Consider the following 17,366-nt stretch of genomic DNA (forward strand, 5'->3'; position numbering starts at 1 on the left):
AACTGTGACTGTCAAATGGCTGGCCCAACTCCAACTCCCAAAGGAGTTTAGGGAGTGAATGCACTGTAATTATTTGGGACTTCCTGATTCATTATGCAGTCAGCTTTTCACAACATGTCACTTTCAATCGCTTTTCTATTTTTTTGTGATTCCATGGACTTACTGAAAAATACTACTTAATTAATCTTATAATTATGTATTTTAATTATTTCAATATTTTTGGACTCCATTTATAGTTTAGCAGAATTTTATTGTATTACTCTAAAGCTAAAATACACATACAGCCTAACTCCGCAATTCCATATCTAATGACTATTTTATAAAAATATTTACACATGACCACAAAGTTTATGTGTATATTCAACTACAACACTTTTAGAAATTGCAAAAATGAAAACAACAAAATGTCCAAAAATAGGAGTAAAATTAAATTATTAAAGCATATTTTGCAGCTATTGATATGGTGTTGACGTCTACTAATATGAAAAGACTTTAGATGTTTATTAAGTAAAAGGAAATCCAAGAATAGTACATATAGGACAAGATCATTTTTGTAAAAATTATATATATATGTGTATGTGTATATATACGAACACCAGGAGCAACAGTAACATTTTCCTATAACTTTCCCTTAGAATGCAGAGGGCTAGAGTATCTAACTTAAATTGTCATTAATTACTGGTTAAATCACATAAATTCATCCAAAGGTCACATTGAGAACTCAGTTAAGCACTTAAAAAAAAATCACACGCTCAAACATACACACAGATACATGGTGATGTGATCCATCCATCCAACCATCCATCCACACATATGACCTTGGGCAATAGTGTCTTGATCACTAGTACAGACACTTGATCCTCATCGATGAATTCTGCTACAAATTCTTCACTCAGCCACGGAAAAGATCAGTTATGGTATAATATGGTATTTTGCAAACAAATACAGCATAAGATACCAATTGCCGAAACCTTTATATTACTAACTGTAATAACTGTCAGTGTGAAACCAGGATGAACAAAGCTTAAGATTCTATTTACTCAAGTATTCAAATGTTTTTAAACTACTTGGGCTTACATACAAGCTCATGAATTGCTTCTGTTTTTTAGGTTTATGGCTTAATGATTTAAATTTGTAGATAGTAAATTAAGGGTATTAAATACAACCACATCCTTACCTAAGCCATTGCAAACATCACTGAGTTATCACAATATGCTTTCTTACTGATTCAGAAGTTGGTCTCCAAATCTTCTGAATACAGTGCTCCAAAGTGCTACTGCTAATTAATTAGAGTTGGAGTGCTAGCTGAACTTTATTTATCATCTCTGGCGGTCCATTACATAAAAGTTCTACAATAAACCCCATCTTCTGGTATTCACAGGCTTGTATAGTCTTCCCTGACTTTTAATTTTCATCTTGGCCACATGACTTACTTTGGCTAACAGGACATCAGCAAGCAGGATACAAGCAGAGATTTTATAAGCTCTAGCACACTGGGGCTTGTCCTCTTGGGATGTTCCTTCTTAGAACCCAGCTGCCATGTTATAAAGAAACTCTAAAGAGACTACTAGGTGGTAAGAGGACACAAGGAGAGAAACACTTGCTATCCCAGCCACAGCCCAGTTCCAGCTGAATATACCTGCATGAGAAACCTCAATTATACCACATGGAACAGAACAGCCTAGCTAAGCCCACCAAAAGAAAGGTGAGGAATCATAAACTGTTATTTAAAGCCATTACGTTTTGGGAAAGTTGGTTATGTGGCAGCAGAAAACTGAAAAACCTAATCGCTGTTCCCAACCATCTGAATTATTAATTATAATCCACACAGATTCTCGGTCAGTTACCTTTAAATTTCACCAGTCCAATCAAGAATATTTATTACAGGTATGGAGAAAAGGTGGTACTTTCATATACCCTCATATATTGCAGGAAAGAATATAAATCTGTACAGAATTTAGCAAAATGTGAAATAATGAACCTTTCTAAAAGCTCATATCCTTTCCCAATAATTCCAAGTCTAAGAAACAGATGCAGATATAAGAATTTTTTTTTACAGCAGAAAGCTAGAAATGACATAGCCATCCAAAAATAAAGGAATGATTAAACTATTATATATTCATAAGACAGAACATCAGTTATTAAAAAACCTACTGAATATATAGTGACGTGAGGACATGCAATATAAATTTAATGAAATAGTATTCAACACAGTATTAGCAATAAGACCAAAATCTTAAAAAATATGCATATAATTATGCAATACTGAAACAGTAATATAAATTACTATTAGAACACAAATTCTCTCTACATAACAGGAATGGGTGGTTTTTATATTTTCCTTCTTTACGCTCTTCAGTATTTTCCAAATATTCTGTAATAGAAATGCATTAATTTTATAATCAGAAAAAAACATTTAACATTATAGAAGAGGTTGGGAAAAAAAGCACGCATACTAAATATAGACGTATTATTTAGTTGACAGATTTATCGTTTGATTTGAAGTTCTGATATTTCTTTACCGAATTTTAAAAAATACCATCTTTATTAGAATGCATCTATATTCTATGATGGAACAAATTTTTCAAAATAAATGTAGTACAACGGGTGAATTTTCAACAGAGGAAAAACTGACACCGAGTTTAACATGTTGCTTTCCCTTAATCACTGTGCATGGGGTTATTCTTTCCCAGACTCCGCTATCCTGTCCTATTTCACTGAGTTTTAAATCTTAGGTTGAACAGTTTTATAATAAATATTTGATAAAATGGGTATTACATGCACCTTTGACCAAGGTCAGCAAAACCTGCTGGAACTGATTCAATATGAAGACAAACTATTTTTCATCTCAGAGGCAAATTCTTTTAAGACCCTGCCTATGGGAAGAAATAATATGTGTAACAAATCTAAGTTATTTGGAAGGGATAGGAGAAGAGAAGCATGAGAAGCATGTAGCAAGCAAGTTTTGGAAGCACTACTCAAGCACTGACACTGTTTGGGAATTACTCTCTGAAGTGGCCAGTAATTTCAGAAGAACCAGAGAGAAGCCCTGGCCAACCACAGAAGGGTGAAGTTTTTGATCACAGTGAAGTTCTATAGCCTTGGTTTCCTCGATCTCTCTTGCTCATGAAAGCCAGCATAGGATTGGTTTCTACTGCTTCTTCCTTGGAATTCAACAGTCTCTCCTCATTCTGAGGCCTAAACCATCCTCCATATATCTTCAACCATTCCTTCTGCAAGGTAAGGAAAAAGATTCCCCGAAGAATAGTGACAATATCAATAGTCCAGAGGGGCTTCTCTTGGTTGTTTCTGTTACTGTCCGCTTGAGAGAATAACTCCCAAATAGCTTAGAGGCTACTCCTAAGTGGCCAAGGAGTTCCACAAGTGGCTCTGAAAGAAATTTCTATCATCTGTACTTGAGGACTACCTTCTATTTCGTTCAGGTTTCTATAGGACCCATTGCTTTCAGTATCTTCTGATTTGGTCTACATTTGCTTTACCCATACTATTCACAATAGTATAGGCTTCAATACTAATTTAAATCTCCCTTGTTCTCTGGAATCCACAGCAGTCTGAACCGCGAAAGTTTCTAAATGGAAACAGCATGGTCAACCGCAAGGCCTGGGTTTCAGCTGTCTCCAAATGTCTCACAGGTCTGTGCACTATCTCGGCTTTATCACGGATCTGGTGCTCTAATCAGGTTTCTGAGCAGAGCTAATCTGTCTCTCAGAGGAGAATCACATAAACCAGACTTGATAAATAGCTGGTTTACTAACTCATATTGGGTTGGATGAATGTCACATGGTGAATATTTAAATTTCATAAAGAGTCAAATTATTAAGTTTCCGAACAGCATGAAATTAAGTTGACTGTCATCAAAATTCATTCAATCAAGAAGTGTTTACTGAGAAACTACTGAGAAAGGCTTAGGTTGAGGGACTAAAAATACAACAATGAACAAGACTACTTTTCATGAACTTACCTAACATATGGAGTGCAGGAAAATACATATGAAAACAAAATGTTGCCTTAATTCTAACAAATACTTTTAAAATATATTGTTTCTGAAATAAAGACCAAGGGGTTTATTTAATATCCCTCTCTCTTTTCCCCCTGAAAAACTGTTATTAAATCAACAGTAACTGGAAGTTACTGGTAGCTTAAAAGAAACACGGTAAATATACAATTAAATACCTAATCATAATCCTGTTAAGTGTTGAGAAGGAGAAGGAGAGAATATGATGGGCAACCAAACTTCCTCTGAGGGGCTCTGTTAGCTCTCCAAAATCTAGTCTTAAAAATCTAGTTGAAATCCAGTCAACGATCCTTTCAAAGGATCACGCATCTCCTCCTTCTGCTCAGACCTGCAATGGCTCCCGGTCTCCCTGAGTAACAGCCACTTACATCAACCAATGAGGCTGCCACACAGTCCAACCCATTACTTCTCTGATTTTAACTCCTTTTTTCTCCCACACTCATTCCTCATCACTCTTTTCCTGATCATCCTACCTTGCTCTATTTTTTTCTTATAGTATTTACATATTCTTACATACTATAAAGTTTACTTATTATGTTTAGTTTGTCTGACATTCTCTCCCCCACAATCCCACTCCCCAGAAGGGTAGAGTTTTTCAGTCTATTTTTGTTCAGTGATGAATCCCAATCACCAAGACACAATTTTGAGTTCAAAATATGGTGAAGAGAGTTGAGACACAAATGCGTCAGTGAACAACTGATTGGATGACCTCGCCACTGGGACTGAAATAATAATCAAAATCCGTTGGTTAAGCCATGCTCTCTATTACTCACTAGATAGTAGACTATGCTGCAGTTTTTCTTTTACACATCAAACTGATCCCATTCCAAATCTTTCTTTAGATATGGCAACCCTCTCACTCAGCTTATGGTCCAATATCAAGCCCAAGAAGCTAGTTATTCATCTTTCAGGAGACTGACTACACACTGCTCTGCTCTGATTCACAGCTAAACTTTCAGAGGCAGGCTTATTTTTTGTTTGTGAGAAAACTTCTCCCAGTAATCTCCATATTGGACCAAGCCCTCTCAATAAGCATGATGTATATTACTTCGCGGTATTTATGACAGTCTACAATGATATAGTTGTGATTGTTTTATTACTGTCTCTCCTACTAATTTAACTATAAGCTCCTTAAGAACAAGGTCCATGCCTGTTTCCCTCACAAATCCTAAATCACTTGGTACACAATAAATAATAAGTATCTGCTGAATGAATAATTGGATGGATGAATATGACATTCCCAGGTTGGATAGTCAATTAGGTAGCTGAAATAGGACTTTTTGCGGGGAAGAGGTTGTGTTTCCTGCTTATAGGGAGAAATAGAAGATAATGTTGTGAGTCCTATGGAAAGGCCAGATTTTAGCCACCTAAAATGCTATGTCCTCTCAAAATAAGGAGCTCAAAAATCAAACTATCAATAACTCCTCCACCAGGACCTACTCCCTTATTCTGGTCAAGGGTACCAATCATTCTTGTAGCCACTCAGACAGAACAGCTCTGAGTGGCTTTTGACCTCTCTCTGTCAGCCTCCTAGCTCAGCAAGATTTCTAAGGCCTGTCATCTCCTCTTTAATATCTTTGATCAATGGAGGCTTTCTTTTCCATTCCTACTGCTAACAACTTGGTTCAATCTACCTACCACGTTACAGCCACAGACCCAGAATTGGTTGCCCTGATTCTAGGCTTGACCCCTTCTAATACATGCTGCCTAAATTAAAATTTCCTTTAAAACTTTCACTTGACACTATTAATGCTGCACCAAAAGACAACTGCAATGGCTTGCCTAGAAAATAAAAAGTACAGTCTGACATTCAAAAACTAGACAATATAGCTCCGAACAGCATTCCTAGTTTTACCTCCACTATCCAAGCATTTTCTGATATCACTTAACAGCACGGAAGTTGTCACCATTCATCATACACATTATATAATACGTTATCCCCACCTCTATGAATTTATCTTACTATTCATTTATGTCAACCCATCTGAATTCCATCCATAACCCCCAGGCCTAGCTCAATTCTTACCTCTTCCTTCAAGTCTTTCTAGGACAGCACAACCTAATTTGCCACTTTCTCCTCTGATTTCTCATGACACCATTTGACAACTAGTATCATTTGTTTACACTATTAATTCCAATTTATACAAACACATATGTACAAGTAACTTTTCCATTAACCCTAATACATATCTGTTATAGAAAAATGAAAAAGCTACAGGAGAGCAGCATTTGTCAATAAATGCTAAGAAACTCTTTGTCTTTCGTAGGCCAGATAGAGGTGGGTAGACAGGGATGTCTATACCCAGGTAGTCTCCAGGGCCTCCTATTCTGACTCTTCCAACCAGTTTCTTTCTACTCTTCATTTCTTCCTCGTTCCTAAACATACACCAGCTTTAAGAATAAAATAAAGTGGACATAGGGGTCTATCCAGATTAGGGGGAAAATCTTTTGAGAAATCCAGAAAATGTTCTCAAAATGCAACCACTTGAGTTGTGGAGACTCTTGTTCTATTCCAATTACTCCTTCAAAACTAGAAGCCAGCATCATATCATCATCATGGGCACTGCTTACTCAGAGGGTGACTGCATGCCAGGCATTAAGCTATACACAGGAACTATAAGGGGAGGACACTGGGCAGGCCTGGTCTTGAGCAGTGGTCTTGGGGCTGAAAAAGGAGGATAATGGGAATCCACAATAAAATTCACTGTGGGTGGATGTCCTGGCATCCCAGTCTTGAAACTCTAAATGCATTTTATCACTGAATCACTGTTATTCATGTTAACTTTCCTAATCAACCACAGAACACTCTTCTTTTCCTCTATGAAAATGCCATTTTAAAATTACATGTTTCTTCCATTTTTTTGTTTTAACGTCTGTTTATCCTACTAGACTGTAGGCTCGCAGAAGGCAGGATTCCTGCTGTGTAGTCCCCATTGAATTTGAATTTCTATGCTCCTAGAATAGTGCCTGGCTGGCATTTACTACAAACGCACTCCAGATTGAATGTTAAAGGAATGACCAAATTCCAAGACTCCGTTACTATAATACTGGTCCACAGGTTTTTATAAAGTTAAACAAATGTTTATCTATAGACTGACCTACTAACCTAACCACTGCACTTGTTTCTATGAAAGACTACCTCTAGTCCTAAGCTACTGCGGGACCTGTTTATATTGTCCTGTATTTTTAGGTATAGAAGGATTTTAGTCCAGACACTTTAATTTGAATGCTAATGACTAATAGTGAAGGTATATGACCTACAATAAATAGGTCCTTAGCCTCTTTAAGTTTCAGTTTCATCATCCAGAAAGGTAAAAAAAAAACCACTATGAAATTAGTTTAATGCTAAGCTGAAATTCCTAGCACTAAGTCAGTTCATGTTTCCCACACCATCTCCTTCTTTTAATACATGTCTTTATACTACAAACTCCTTGAAGGTTGTTCACAGTTGTGTTGTGCTTACTGAATTAGCATAAAGTGCTTCACAATGGTAAGGGTTACATATTACGCTCCAAACTATTATGAATATGAAAAAGAAATATGTCCATGAATTGTTCTAAAGCATTATACAGTTATTGCTTTAGTTATCAAAATCCAATTATAATATTACAGTATATCAAACAATTTAAAATATTAAATATATAGTATTATACTCTAACATTCTTGTGGCAATTAGATTATATTCCCTATCTTTATTTATATTTTGGATTGTGATACTCTATAAGAAACAAATTTTTTTCTCATTTGCAACCTTAAATGGCTACTTCATATAAGAATTCTACTGTGCGTTAGTTTGAAATTCTCAGCGCATTAGATCCAGCTATCGCAGGTATTGAAATAAAACTTCATTAGTCAAATCAAACATTGTTCTATTTGCATATCTAAGAAAAAGTTCAATTTTCACAACTTAAAATTTTAAGTCAAGAAAAAAACATTATGAAAATAACCTTGAAATTTACATATTATTTTATTATCCTGCAATGAATTTTTGATCCCAAACCCCACCAAAAAATAATGACCTTTAAATAATCAGAACAAAGTTGCTCACTATTCAGAGAGCATTGTTTTAAGATTTACTTGGCACTTTAAGTTAACCATCTTAAACCTTTGAATCACAAAGGAATAGTCAATGACACATCCATTCTAAGCTACCATGACCTGTCATTACAGAGTCATTAAGTGGTATTTCAAAGGAGTAAGCAGAAAGCTTTATAACTTTCAAACATGTTAAATTATTTTCTGTACTTTATGGGCTAAGTTATTTGAATATTTAAAGCTACATTTTATAAATTATAAAATTCATTGATAATTTTCATATTCTTCCTAAAGAAACAGCATAAACTAAGTTTTAAAAGCAATATGGAAACTCAATCAAATTCAAACTCTGTGTACCTGTATTTGCACACATATAATAAGATTATTTAGATGCAGGCTAGCTAAAGGTACACAGAAAAACTTTCCTCAGAAAAAATGAAGTATTAAATTTTTAAGACATGTAATTAATTTTCAAATATTAGTTTCAAATGTTAACATTTTTTGGCCAAATGGACTCAGGAGTAATATGCATTCTCTATATTATATAGCCTGTTATAACTACAAACTTTTATTAAAAAAATAATTTCAAAAAGTGTATAAAGTAAACTGATCATCCAACTCATATGCGCACAACTCTTACTCTAGTCAGGTCCTCTGTTGACATTAGCACTATTACCAGTTTCCATGCACCTCTGTGGGGAAGAAGTACAAAATGTCATGAAAGAAAGGAGAAAAAAAGGGAAGGGAAGCAAGCACACACAACTCTGTCATGGCATACTTCATACTTATCTATGATCTGTACGAAGTTGAAAGAGAAATACTAAAATAGTTAAGCAAGATAGGAAAGCTAGGTAGCCTTCTCTGTTTCCCACATCATCTCTTCTTAGCACGGTGAGTTCATTATTTCCTAGAATATTGTAAATTCCCAGAAAAGCATAAAATTCAAAGAAACTAAAAACTGGGATGGAATTTAGAAGTTGCTCTTCCAGCCAGCCCAATTCAAAGATGTGAAGACTGAGCTCCAGAGCTTTCAAGAGGTTAAGACCACTGTCCAGCTCTTCTGACTTTTCTCCACTTGGTCGCTCTTTTCCTTACCGCTCACACTGATCCAATCAAATACCAAAATATTATCCACAGATAATTCTTTTTTGGCAATCTGTTATTTGAACAACAACCAACATTAATTCAGGAGAGAAATAATTTGAAAGTTAAATGTACCTCACTTGAGAACTAAAGTAGAAACAACTCAAGTTCTTTAGGTCTCCCTTCTTGCTAACGAAGCTGCCAAGAAACACAGGTTTAGGAATAAGCAAAAGGTTGTTGTGTCTTTTACTAGCCTATCTTCCTTTTTCCCGTGTGAATAAAATCCACTCTGCTTACTGTATTACCTCCTTTTCTTATAATTTGATGAATAACCTTTCTTCACCTAAGAAAAAAACCACCAATGAAAAATATTCACCAATAATAATCGCTTTCCTACTTCAGACTCCTATCCTTTTTTCTACTCCAAACGTTCTAAATATAGTTCATGTTCCTGCTGTTTCTCATCTTGCTGTCTTTGCAGACCATAAGTTCCAAAGGCATGTTTCTGTTGTTTTATTATGTGGTGTATGGAATCAGTAATTCTTCTGACTACTTTCGAGATTAAAATGAGATTCAGACAGGGTAATATATGTGAAAGCACTTGGCAAACTATAAAGTTTAAAAGTACTGTCCTATTAGAATGACGAGGCATTCCTAATTGCTCATAACAACACAATTAAGTAAAAAGTTTCTAGGAAATTACAACTTACATTAGGGATTTAACTAATCTCAAAAGAAATTAGTCTTTTGCTATAAAACTCAGAAAGGAAAAGCAGTAGCATCTACCAATTCAACAAGTCATATATTTGTTAATGGTTATTTTACATGAAAGAAGTATAATGAGTGACATGTTTCTATACCATGCTCAATTTCATAATCTAAGTTATTTATTGTTACTTTGAGACAATTATTGGCTGTTTATTAACACTAAATGATTAAAACCACTAGTTTAAAAATGTCTTGAGTAAAGTAAAATTACGGCTTTCTTAATATTGTCCACATTTTTCTGAGACTTACTTAAGCATGACACTCATAAGATTCTAATTTGTTTAAGTCAACATAAAAGAAATCTAATCAAAATGGCTAGTAAAACAAAAAACTCAGCTCTCTAATAGCTTAGTTCTAAATTAAAACATACATATTCAGCCCACACAGAATAACATTTCATACTGTCAAATAAACATTCATCTAAAAATACACACATTCACAGAAATTAAAATATTACTGAGAATTGTTGTGTTACTCCTGTTCTTGTTAAGAACAGCAAGGCTTAATGTACAGTAGTTAAACACATTGGATAAAAATAAATGAACCCATCTTTCTTCAGAAATATCGATACTACATCCAAAAGAAGAAGCATCCCTTTTCATTGCCATAAAAATTTACTTTAATTCAAGATGAAAATAATGACCAGAAATAATACTTGGTGACTCTGAACATTACTCGTGCTTTTATTTTTTAGGTCATCTAGTAATGTATAATCTCCAAATAAAAGATGTAAGAAAATTTTCCAAAGGACCACATCATAAAATTACTCCATTCCTATATCTTACTTCTGCTCTAACATCCAAAAGCAAGCATTCCTAATACCTATAAACCTTGAAATATTATGTAAATGTCATTCTAAAAAAAAAGTTAAAGCCACACAAGTAATTATAATTTAGTGAAATATGACATGATCTTAAAAATGCCGCTTAGTAAAATACCTTACGGGCCTGATAGAATAAGGTACCTTTAGTTATGGATCTGTTGTTATTAATAAACTATTAACATCTCAACCAAATCTTGTATTTAAGCATTCCCTTTCAAGCTTCCATTCCTTAAAATTAAGCAAAAATTTTTTAAACAGAAACAAGCTCTTAAGTAAACAAGTTTCTAATTTAAAAGGAAGATAAAGCCACCTTTATTTTCCCTTGAGAGATAAAAAAATTTTTCCTACATAATGTTCACCTCAAGCATTGTATTTGTCTCCAAATACTACCAAATTAACTGTGACTAGAAATTAGGTCCACATTTTATAGAATTAGTTTAAAGGTTAGGACTGATCATCTCTCCTCTGCATGCTCCACTGAAAGCCTTTTGTATTCAATCACAAACGTCAGTAAAACATTTGGATATATTTTTAAGACATAGATAGATATTTTAAGTAAACTGAAGCAAATTACAAATAATGCTCTAACATGTTTGTGAAATATTCAGTATTTATTTGTTTTTACTTTCAGCTCTGTCATTATTTATCAAACTGTAACTAGCTTTACATCACTTTTGCTACTTATTAACTAACAGCTCTGGTCAAAAAACAAACAAAATTCACTTAGAAGGAAAAAAAGATGGCAAAGACAAATTATTATAATGCTCTATCACCAGGAATATATACAGAAGGACCAAAAATGTAATTGTGGCCATAAATGATCTAATTTCTAATCAACGAATGTCCAGGCAAATGACGTGTCATCTTTACTCTCAAAATTCCAACTGTATATAAAAATTAAAGTTAACATTTTATGATAAATCTTAAAAAATCATGATCTTATCTGGACATAAACTAATCACATTAGAATTACTAAGGAAAAGAACATAAGGAAAAAACTCACTTTATATAGTATCTTGCACCTTCAAAAGTATATGCTTCTTCCCAGCCAGTAGGCAAATCTAAAACACACATATTTCACAATTAGTGTTACTTCTGTGGGATAACAAAATAAATTCCAGTCATTTTAATCACTCATGTTTCATGATCAGCTATTTTCATTTATAAGTAGGTTTCTAACCAAATAAAACTCATAGTAGATATATCATTTTGGGAAAATAACAATTCAAATTGAAAACCTCCAGAAAAGTCTCACAATATTAGAGATGATGTGACATGACTATACACATTTAGATAATTAGAGTGGAAAGGAGCTACACTCTGGCATCCAAAATACAAAGGGAAGCCTTCTAATCTTAGGTAAAATTCTCATGAACAGTTGGCCAAAAACCGAAAAACCGAAAAAAACACAAACACAAAAAATTGCATAAAAGGCAACACCTGCTGCTTCTTACGGATACTGCATCTATTTAAGACTATACCTTTCTGCTACATGAATGAATGCATCCAGAAAGTGTCAATGATGAAAAAGAACTTTCTGAGTACTTAATCAGGGGAAAATAAATCTGACATCACATACTTGAAGTATTTCTATAGACTTGACTTTAAGAGATGTGAAATGTCAAGTAATAAACCTAGGAATAATTCAGGTTAGTCAAGGTAACTTTATGTGCTCCGTATTACTTACAAATGACTAATGGCTTGGAGTTAATCATAATACTTCTCTGAAATAAAAAAACCATTGATGTGTATACAAAACCAGAGTCAAATCAAAGTAAACCAAAGCAAAAAAAATCATAAGTATGTTTTTTTAAAAAAAATTAATGTGAAATCATACAAGAGAATAAAATTTTTCTGTAGTGTGAATGTTATCAAGTCTGTGGGGGTAAATGGGATATAAGTTTACACATAGCCAAAGCAAGAAACAATTCCAGAAGACAATGAGGCTAAATAATTTAAATACCATACTGTCTTCTGAAATAAATTTATTATCCATAAGGCAAAGAGGCCGGCAAAGTTGAAATATATATGTAAAATATTGAAAGGTATATTGAAATCAAGACTTCTCTGGGGAGTTAAGAAATGACAGTGTTATTAGTCAGAAATGGCTTAAAAACGTAACCTCATGTTTGCTACAGCAACATTCTCTTTCCTCCTCCACCTTTTTGCAAATTTGGAGACATTACTCATTTCAGTGAACTCCACAATTGAAAAGAAAAGGCAAGTTTATTCAATATCTCGGCAACTTTAAGAGACTTACAGAATCTGAGTTAAAGTACTATCTTAGAGGGCAGCTCTAAAGGACTGCTGAAGCCGGCCTCACCTTCGACCTCGACTGTTCTCAAACCTTTCCAAGCACCAGAAATAGAGGCAGGCCAGTAAGAGAACACATGTTACATTTCAAAGACAAACAACTTTCACGAATGTAAACAAAGAATGACAAAAGAAAGCCAGACCAGCAGTGAAGCTACAACCAGCCATTCTCCAGCTCAACTCACATTTAGCATTTAAACTAGCTACCAAAGGCACCGGAGAGATGTGCTTCCCCGCCGACCTCCACTATTAGTGCACAAATGCCCACACATGGGACACCCCCTTGCATGCCCACCGCCTCCTGGCGGTCTGTGCAACCTCAGCACTGCTGCCGGGGACTCTGAATTCGGCTGGCCAGTAACTGCAGCTGCAAATGCCTGCTTCGGCTCCGGCTGCTCCTCCCGAAACAGGAGGAAAAGCGCCCAGCATTTCCAGAGCTGTTCACGGTCAGAGAGGATCGCAGCACCCCCACCCCTCGCCCCCAAACTCTTCTCCTCCTCAATCAACCTCCAACCCACAAATTCCACCTAGGAGGAGGAGGAAGCTGCACAGCAGGGGGCAGCTCTCCTGGGAGGAGGGAGAGGACGTGAATACCGAATCCTGGCGGACCACTGGCAGGGTCCCGGGCTGCAGGGAGGGGAGGGAGTAGGAAAGGACTCCTAAAGGTTGAAAAGAGGTGGGGGCGAAAGAAGAGGATGCTTGGAGGAGAGGTAGGAGGAGGATTCGGGAGTGGTTGCAGGAAGAAAAACTCAGAATTCCAGATTTCCTGGGAGAGGGGATTCGGCCACCCCAGGCGCATGGGGGGTGTCCAGGTTGAGATGGGGGAGCGGACGCTGGAAGAGGGCGCCGTCTCCAAGTGGTGATGAAAGGCTGCAGACAAGAGAAAGGTCCAGAGACTCGAGAGAACTCCGGCGGCGGGCACCCCGTGTTCTTTATACCTGCGGCCACCCTCGCCGACCTCCGCCCCACCTCGCCGCCTCCCGGGGACGGCGGTTCGGGGCAGGTTGCCGGAAGGCTGGCGGCCCGGGTTCTGCCGCCTCCTCCCGACGGAGCCCAACTCCGCTCGGGCCCGGCCGGGCTCCGCGTTACCTGTGCTGTGCCGCCGGTGTCCGGTGACCACGGCCTCGCCGGTGACGGGGTGCAGCCAGGTGGTGCTCTTCGCCTCCTCGCTGCAGGGGTGAGAGAAGGGGCAGAGACCGAGCGTGAGCGGGAGCGCCGGAGGAACCGAGGGGGCTGAGCGGCACAGACCGGCTCGCTCTCCCCCTCTTGCCAGCCTCCCAACCTTCGGGCCCCCGCGCCGTCCCCGGCTCTTTACTTGATGAAGAAGACTCGGCCGCCCCTGGTGATCCCGTAAGTCCAGGATCGGGGCAGGGAGCAGATCCACTCCAGGTTCAGATCCGCCGCCATGTCTGATCCCCAGCCGTCGCCGCCGCCTTCTCCTACTGCCGCCGCGGGAGGAGGGAGCGAGCGAGCGAAGGGAGCTAAGGGAGCGCGGAGCGAGCGCGGCCGGAGCGCGCTTCCCCGGCCCGGCGCGCCCCCGCGCGCGCCCTACCCCCTCGGGCGGCGCCTGCCCCGCCGCCCCGGCTGGGTCCGGCCCGCGTCGCCGCCCCTCTAAATCCTCCGCGGCCGCCGGCCGGCCGCCCAGCCGCGCGCTGGGGGGATGGGCGAGCGGCGCTGCGCCCTACGAGCAGACCCCTCCCTCGCGCCCCTCCGGCGCTCCCGCCCCACCTCCCCCCGCGCTCCCGCGAAGGTTCCGGGATCGATAAAAAACACGCTCTGACCCTAGGGCTTTGCCCCAAGGCTTTCCAGCTCAGAGCGCGATTCAAGGGGCACGTAATCCCCGCACCCCTGACTGCTTGCTCTTTCAAACAACAAAAACACAGCATCTGAGCTTTGTTTTATAAGATCCATTGGATAGCCGAGAGATTTTTTCAAATGTGTGTGTGTATATATATTTATATATCTTTAAAATAAAAACTGTTTTTATTAAAACACACGGAGGGCTTTTCCTGCTTGTTTTTGTGCGCCAGATACCAAAAGGTTTCACTCGTTACCGTGGACCGGTGAAAAATGAATGAATTCAGACTTGACAAAATAAATTTTCCTCTTCCTAGGCCCCTTAAATCGTATGATGTTTTATAAAATAAAATCTTGCCTTTTCTCTTACATCTTTTAAAAGATTTACTTATCGTCAATCTGCATTTCTGCTTTCCCCTATCTTCCCTAAATTACATAATAGCTAACTTTATAAAGTCCTCGAAATGGTGTACGTTTTAAATCCCCACAACAATCCTATAGACGCTATAATTACAGATTATAATCCCCATTTTCCAGATGGGAAAACCGAGGTTTTAGTAGCAAGTGGCAAATCCTGGATCCAAACTGGCTCTAGTATTTTAAAAGTCTATTTGTATAACCATATAGTTATGCTTAATTTAAAAGTCTTGTTTACCCTGATCCCCACCCTTTCCACCTTTTTTTTGTTCTTAGAACAAGAGAAGGTCAGATTTGACTGCAGCTGAAATCTTCCTTAACACCACTTAAGAGTACTTGCTTCTTGCCATTGTGTCTGGTCCTCAGCCACACTTGGAATTGCTTATGCATCTTTGCAGTAACATGACTCATTCCAACAGGATACACAGTTCAATAATAATATTACTACTGTATGTGGTATTCTTACAGCACCTTTCTCCAATTTTGGGTGCCTCTGAAGCATTTATCTCATTCAACTTCACAGTAGCTCAAAGAGGCAAATAACCTTTTTCAATATTTAAGGAAACTAAGGCATAGAAAGGGTAAACGACCTTGGCCAAAGCCATAGCCAGCAAGTCAGGTGGGGTCTGGATGAGAATGCAGTTTTATGGACTTTTTCTCTCCTACTCTAATTCTCCAAGGCCATTCTGTCTTTGGTGAAAAGGAGTCTGCAATTACTGCTATAATTTTCCTATCTATCTGCATACACAGGGGAAAAAAATAACGTCACTTTAATGTTTTCTCTCCTCGGTTCTTTTGCATTCTCCTCTTTCATTTCACTACTTATTACTTCTTGACATCTTATCTCCTGCCCAGTCTCTGAAAAAAATGACTTTTTTTTTTAATCAATGAATAACTAGCAGGAAATGTTTCACATTATCATCACTGGTCACTGGCTATAACAGCAAGAAAATCAAGACCTATCAAGTATATTATGTGACGGTTATGAATTTTAAAAATCTAAAGCAAATCTTTTAAATATCATAATACTCTTAGAAATCTAGTACCTCATAGTCCAGCTATAATGTTTAATTTTTTGACTGTATTGCTGAGAAGTCTTTACATTGGCCATATTTTTTTTTTGTATATTCTTTTTAGCTGTGAATCTGATTTTATAAGATTCATTAGTATAAGGAATATTTCAAAAAGTGATAGAGATTCACTTAATAAAAACACGTATCTTAAGAAATTGCATACACTGTGCTTAAAGGGTCAACTAAAATCTTAAGTACAATTCTATAATATGTCCCAAAATTTGGAAAAAGCAGTAAGTAAAAAATTTAGCAACATGTATGCAAAATGAGGCATGCTTCTGATTTAGAGAAAGAATAGTCCTCGTGGTTTCCAGGAGCTGATAAAAACAGCTTCATACATTATATTGTCAGGCACTCTGGAAAATTTTCGCTTTTAATGAGGAAAATTGTATTTTTCTTAAAATTTTTCTGTAATGCCTTTTCTCTATAACCTTACTGCCTTATTCTGATCTGCTTTACCTTCCAGTTATGTGGACATGTGTGTCCACTTCACTGTGGAAGGTCAGGAATCCTGTGTTCTCCATCACCCAATCATCCCCAACTTTGAGTCAGTACTAGAATGGTTATTGAATTTCATTTTCTTCCCATTCCTTGACCTCCCAACAGAGTTATTTCCAAATAACATATCCCTTTTTTATCACCCTATACTTCTTCAATAACTGACAGACCTAAACTCATATCTAACCTCTGCTTTTTATTGTATTTTTTAATTTTTTCATCCTATGAGATTCTTCGATTTCTTATATCATGATCTGCTTTTTGAGCTTTAGCCTATGATTATTGTAGCTTCTCTGGAAAAAGGAAAAGGATTAAAAAAACTACAGAGCATTAAAAATAAATATCACTCTATTCATATATAGAGGACAATCCTTGTTCTTAAGAGCTTCCAGTTCAAATATAACAAAAATGCACATGGTAACAAGAAAAACTCAAAAGAAAGTTTCTTAAAATATGAAAAAAGAAACAGAACACGTTGACATCTAATCAGCGAATCAGTTCCTCCCCCCTTTTAACGGTAGTG

General features: G+C 37.4%; 1 protein-coding gene across 8 annotated transcripts in view; it reads right to left on the reverse strand.

The window, feature by feature from the left end:
• PLEKHA5 (pleckstrin homology domain containing A5) overlaps nt 1–14,581 on the reverse strand; it is a 191,124-nt gene extending 176,543 nt beyond the window's left edge. For 2 of the 8 annotated variants that reach the window (XM_036236917.1, XM_016140438.2), the window contains exons 1-3: nt 14,374–14,580; nt 14,148–14,227; nt 11,749–11,806 (exon numbers count right to left, since the gene is read on the reverse strand). In XM_036236917.1, coding sequence (XP_036092810.1) covers nt 11,749–11,806; nt 14,148–14,227; nt 14,374–14,465 — 230 coding nt within the window. In that variant the 5' untranslated portion in view covers nt 14,466–14,580. Of the gene's footprint in view, nt 1–11,748; nt 11,807–14,147; nt 14,228–14,373 lie in introns of all 8 variants that reach the window. The other 6 variants (XM_036236919.1, XM_036236918.1, XM_016140445.2 and 3 more) reach the window with 4 other exon arrangements.
• Between the last annotated feature and the right edge of the window lie 2,785 nt (nt 14,582–17,366).

The sequence above is a fragment of the Rousettus aegyptiacus genome, unplaced genomic scaffold (assembly GCF_014176215.1).
Source record: "Rousettus aegyptiacus isolate mRouAeg1 unplaced genomic scaffold, mRouAeg1.p scaffold_m13_p_2, whole genome shotgun sequence".
Taxonomy (NCBI): Eukaryota; Metazoa; Chordata; class Mammalia; order Chiroptera; family Pteropodidae; genus Rousettus; species Rousettus aegyptiacus.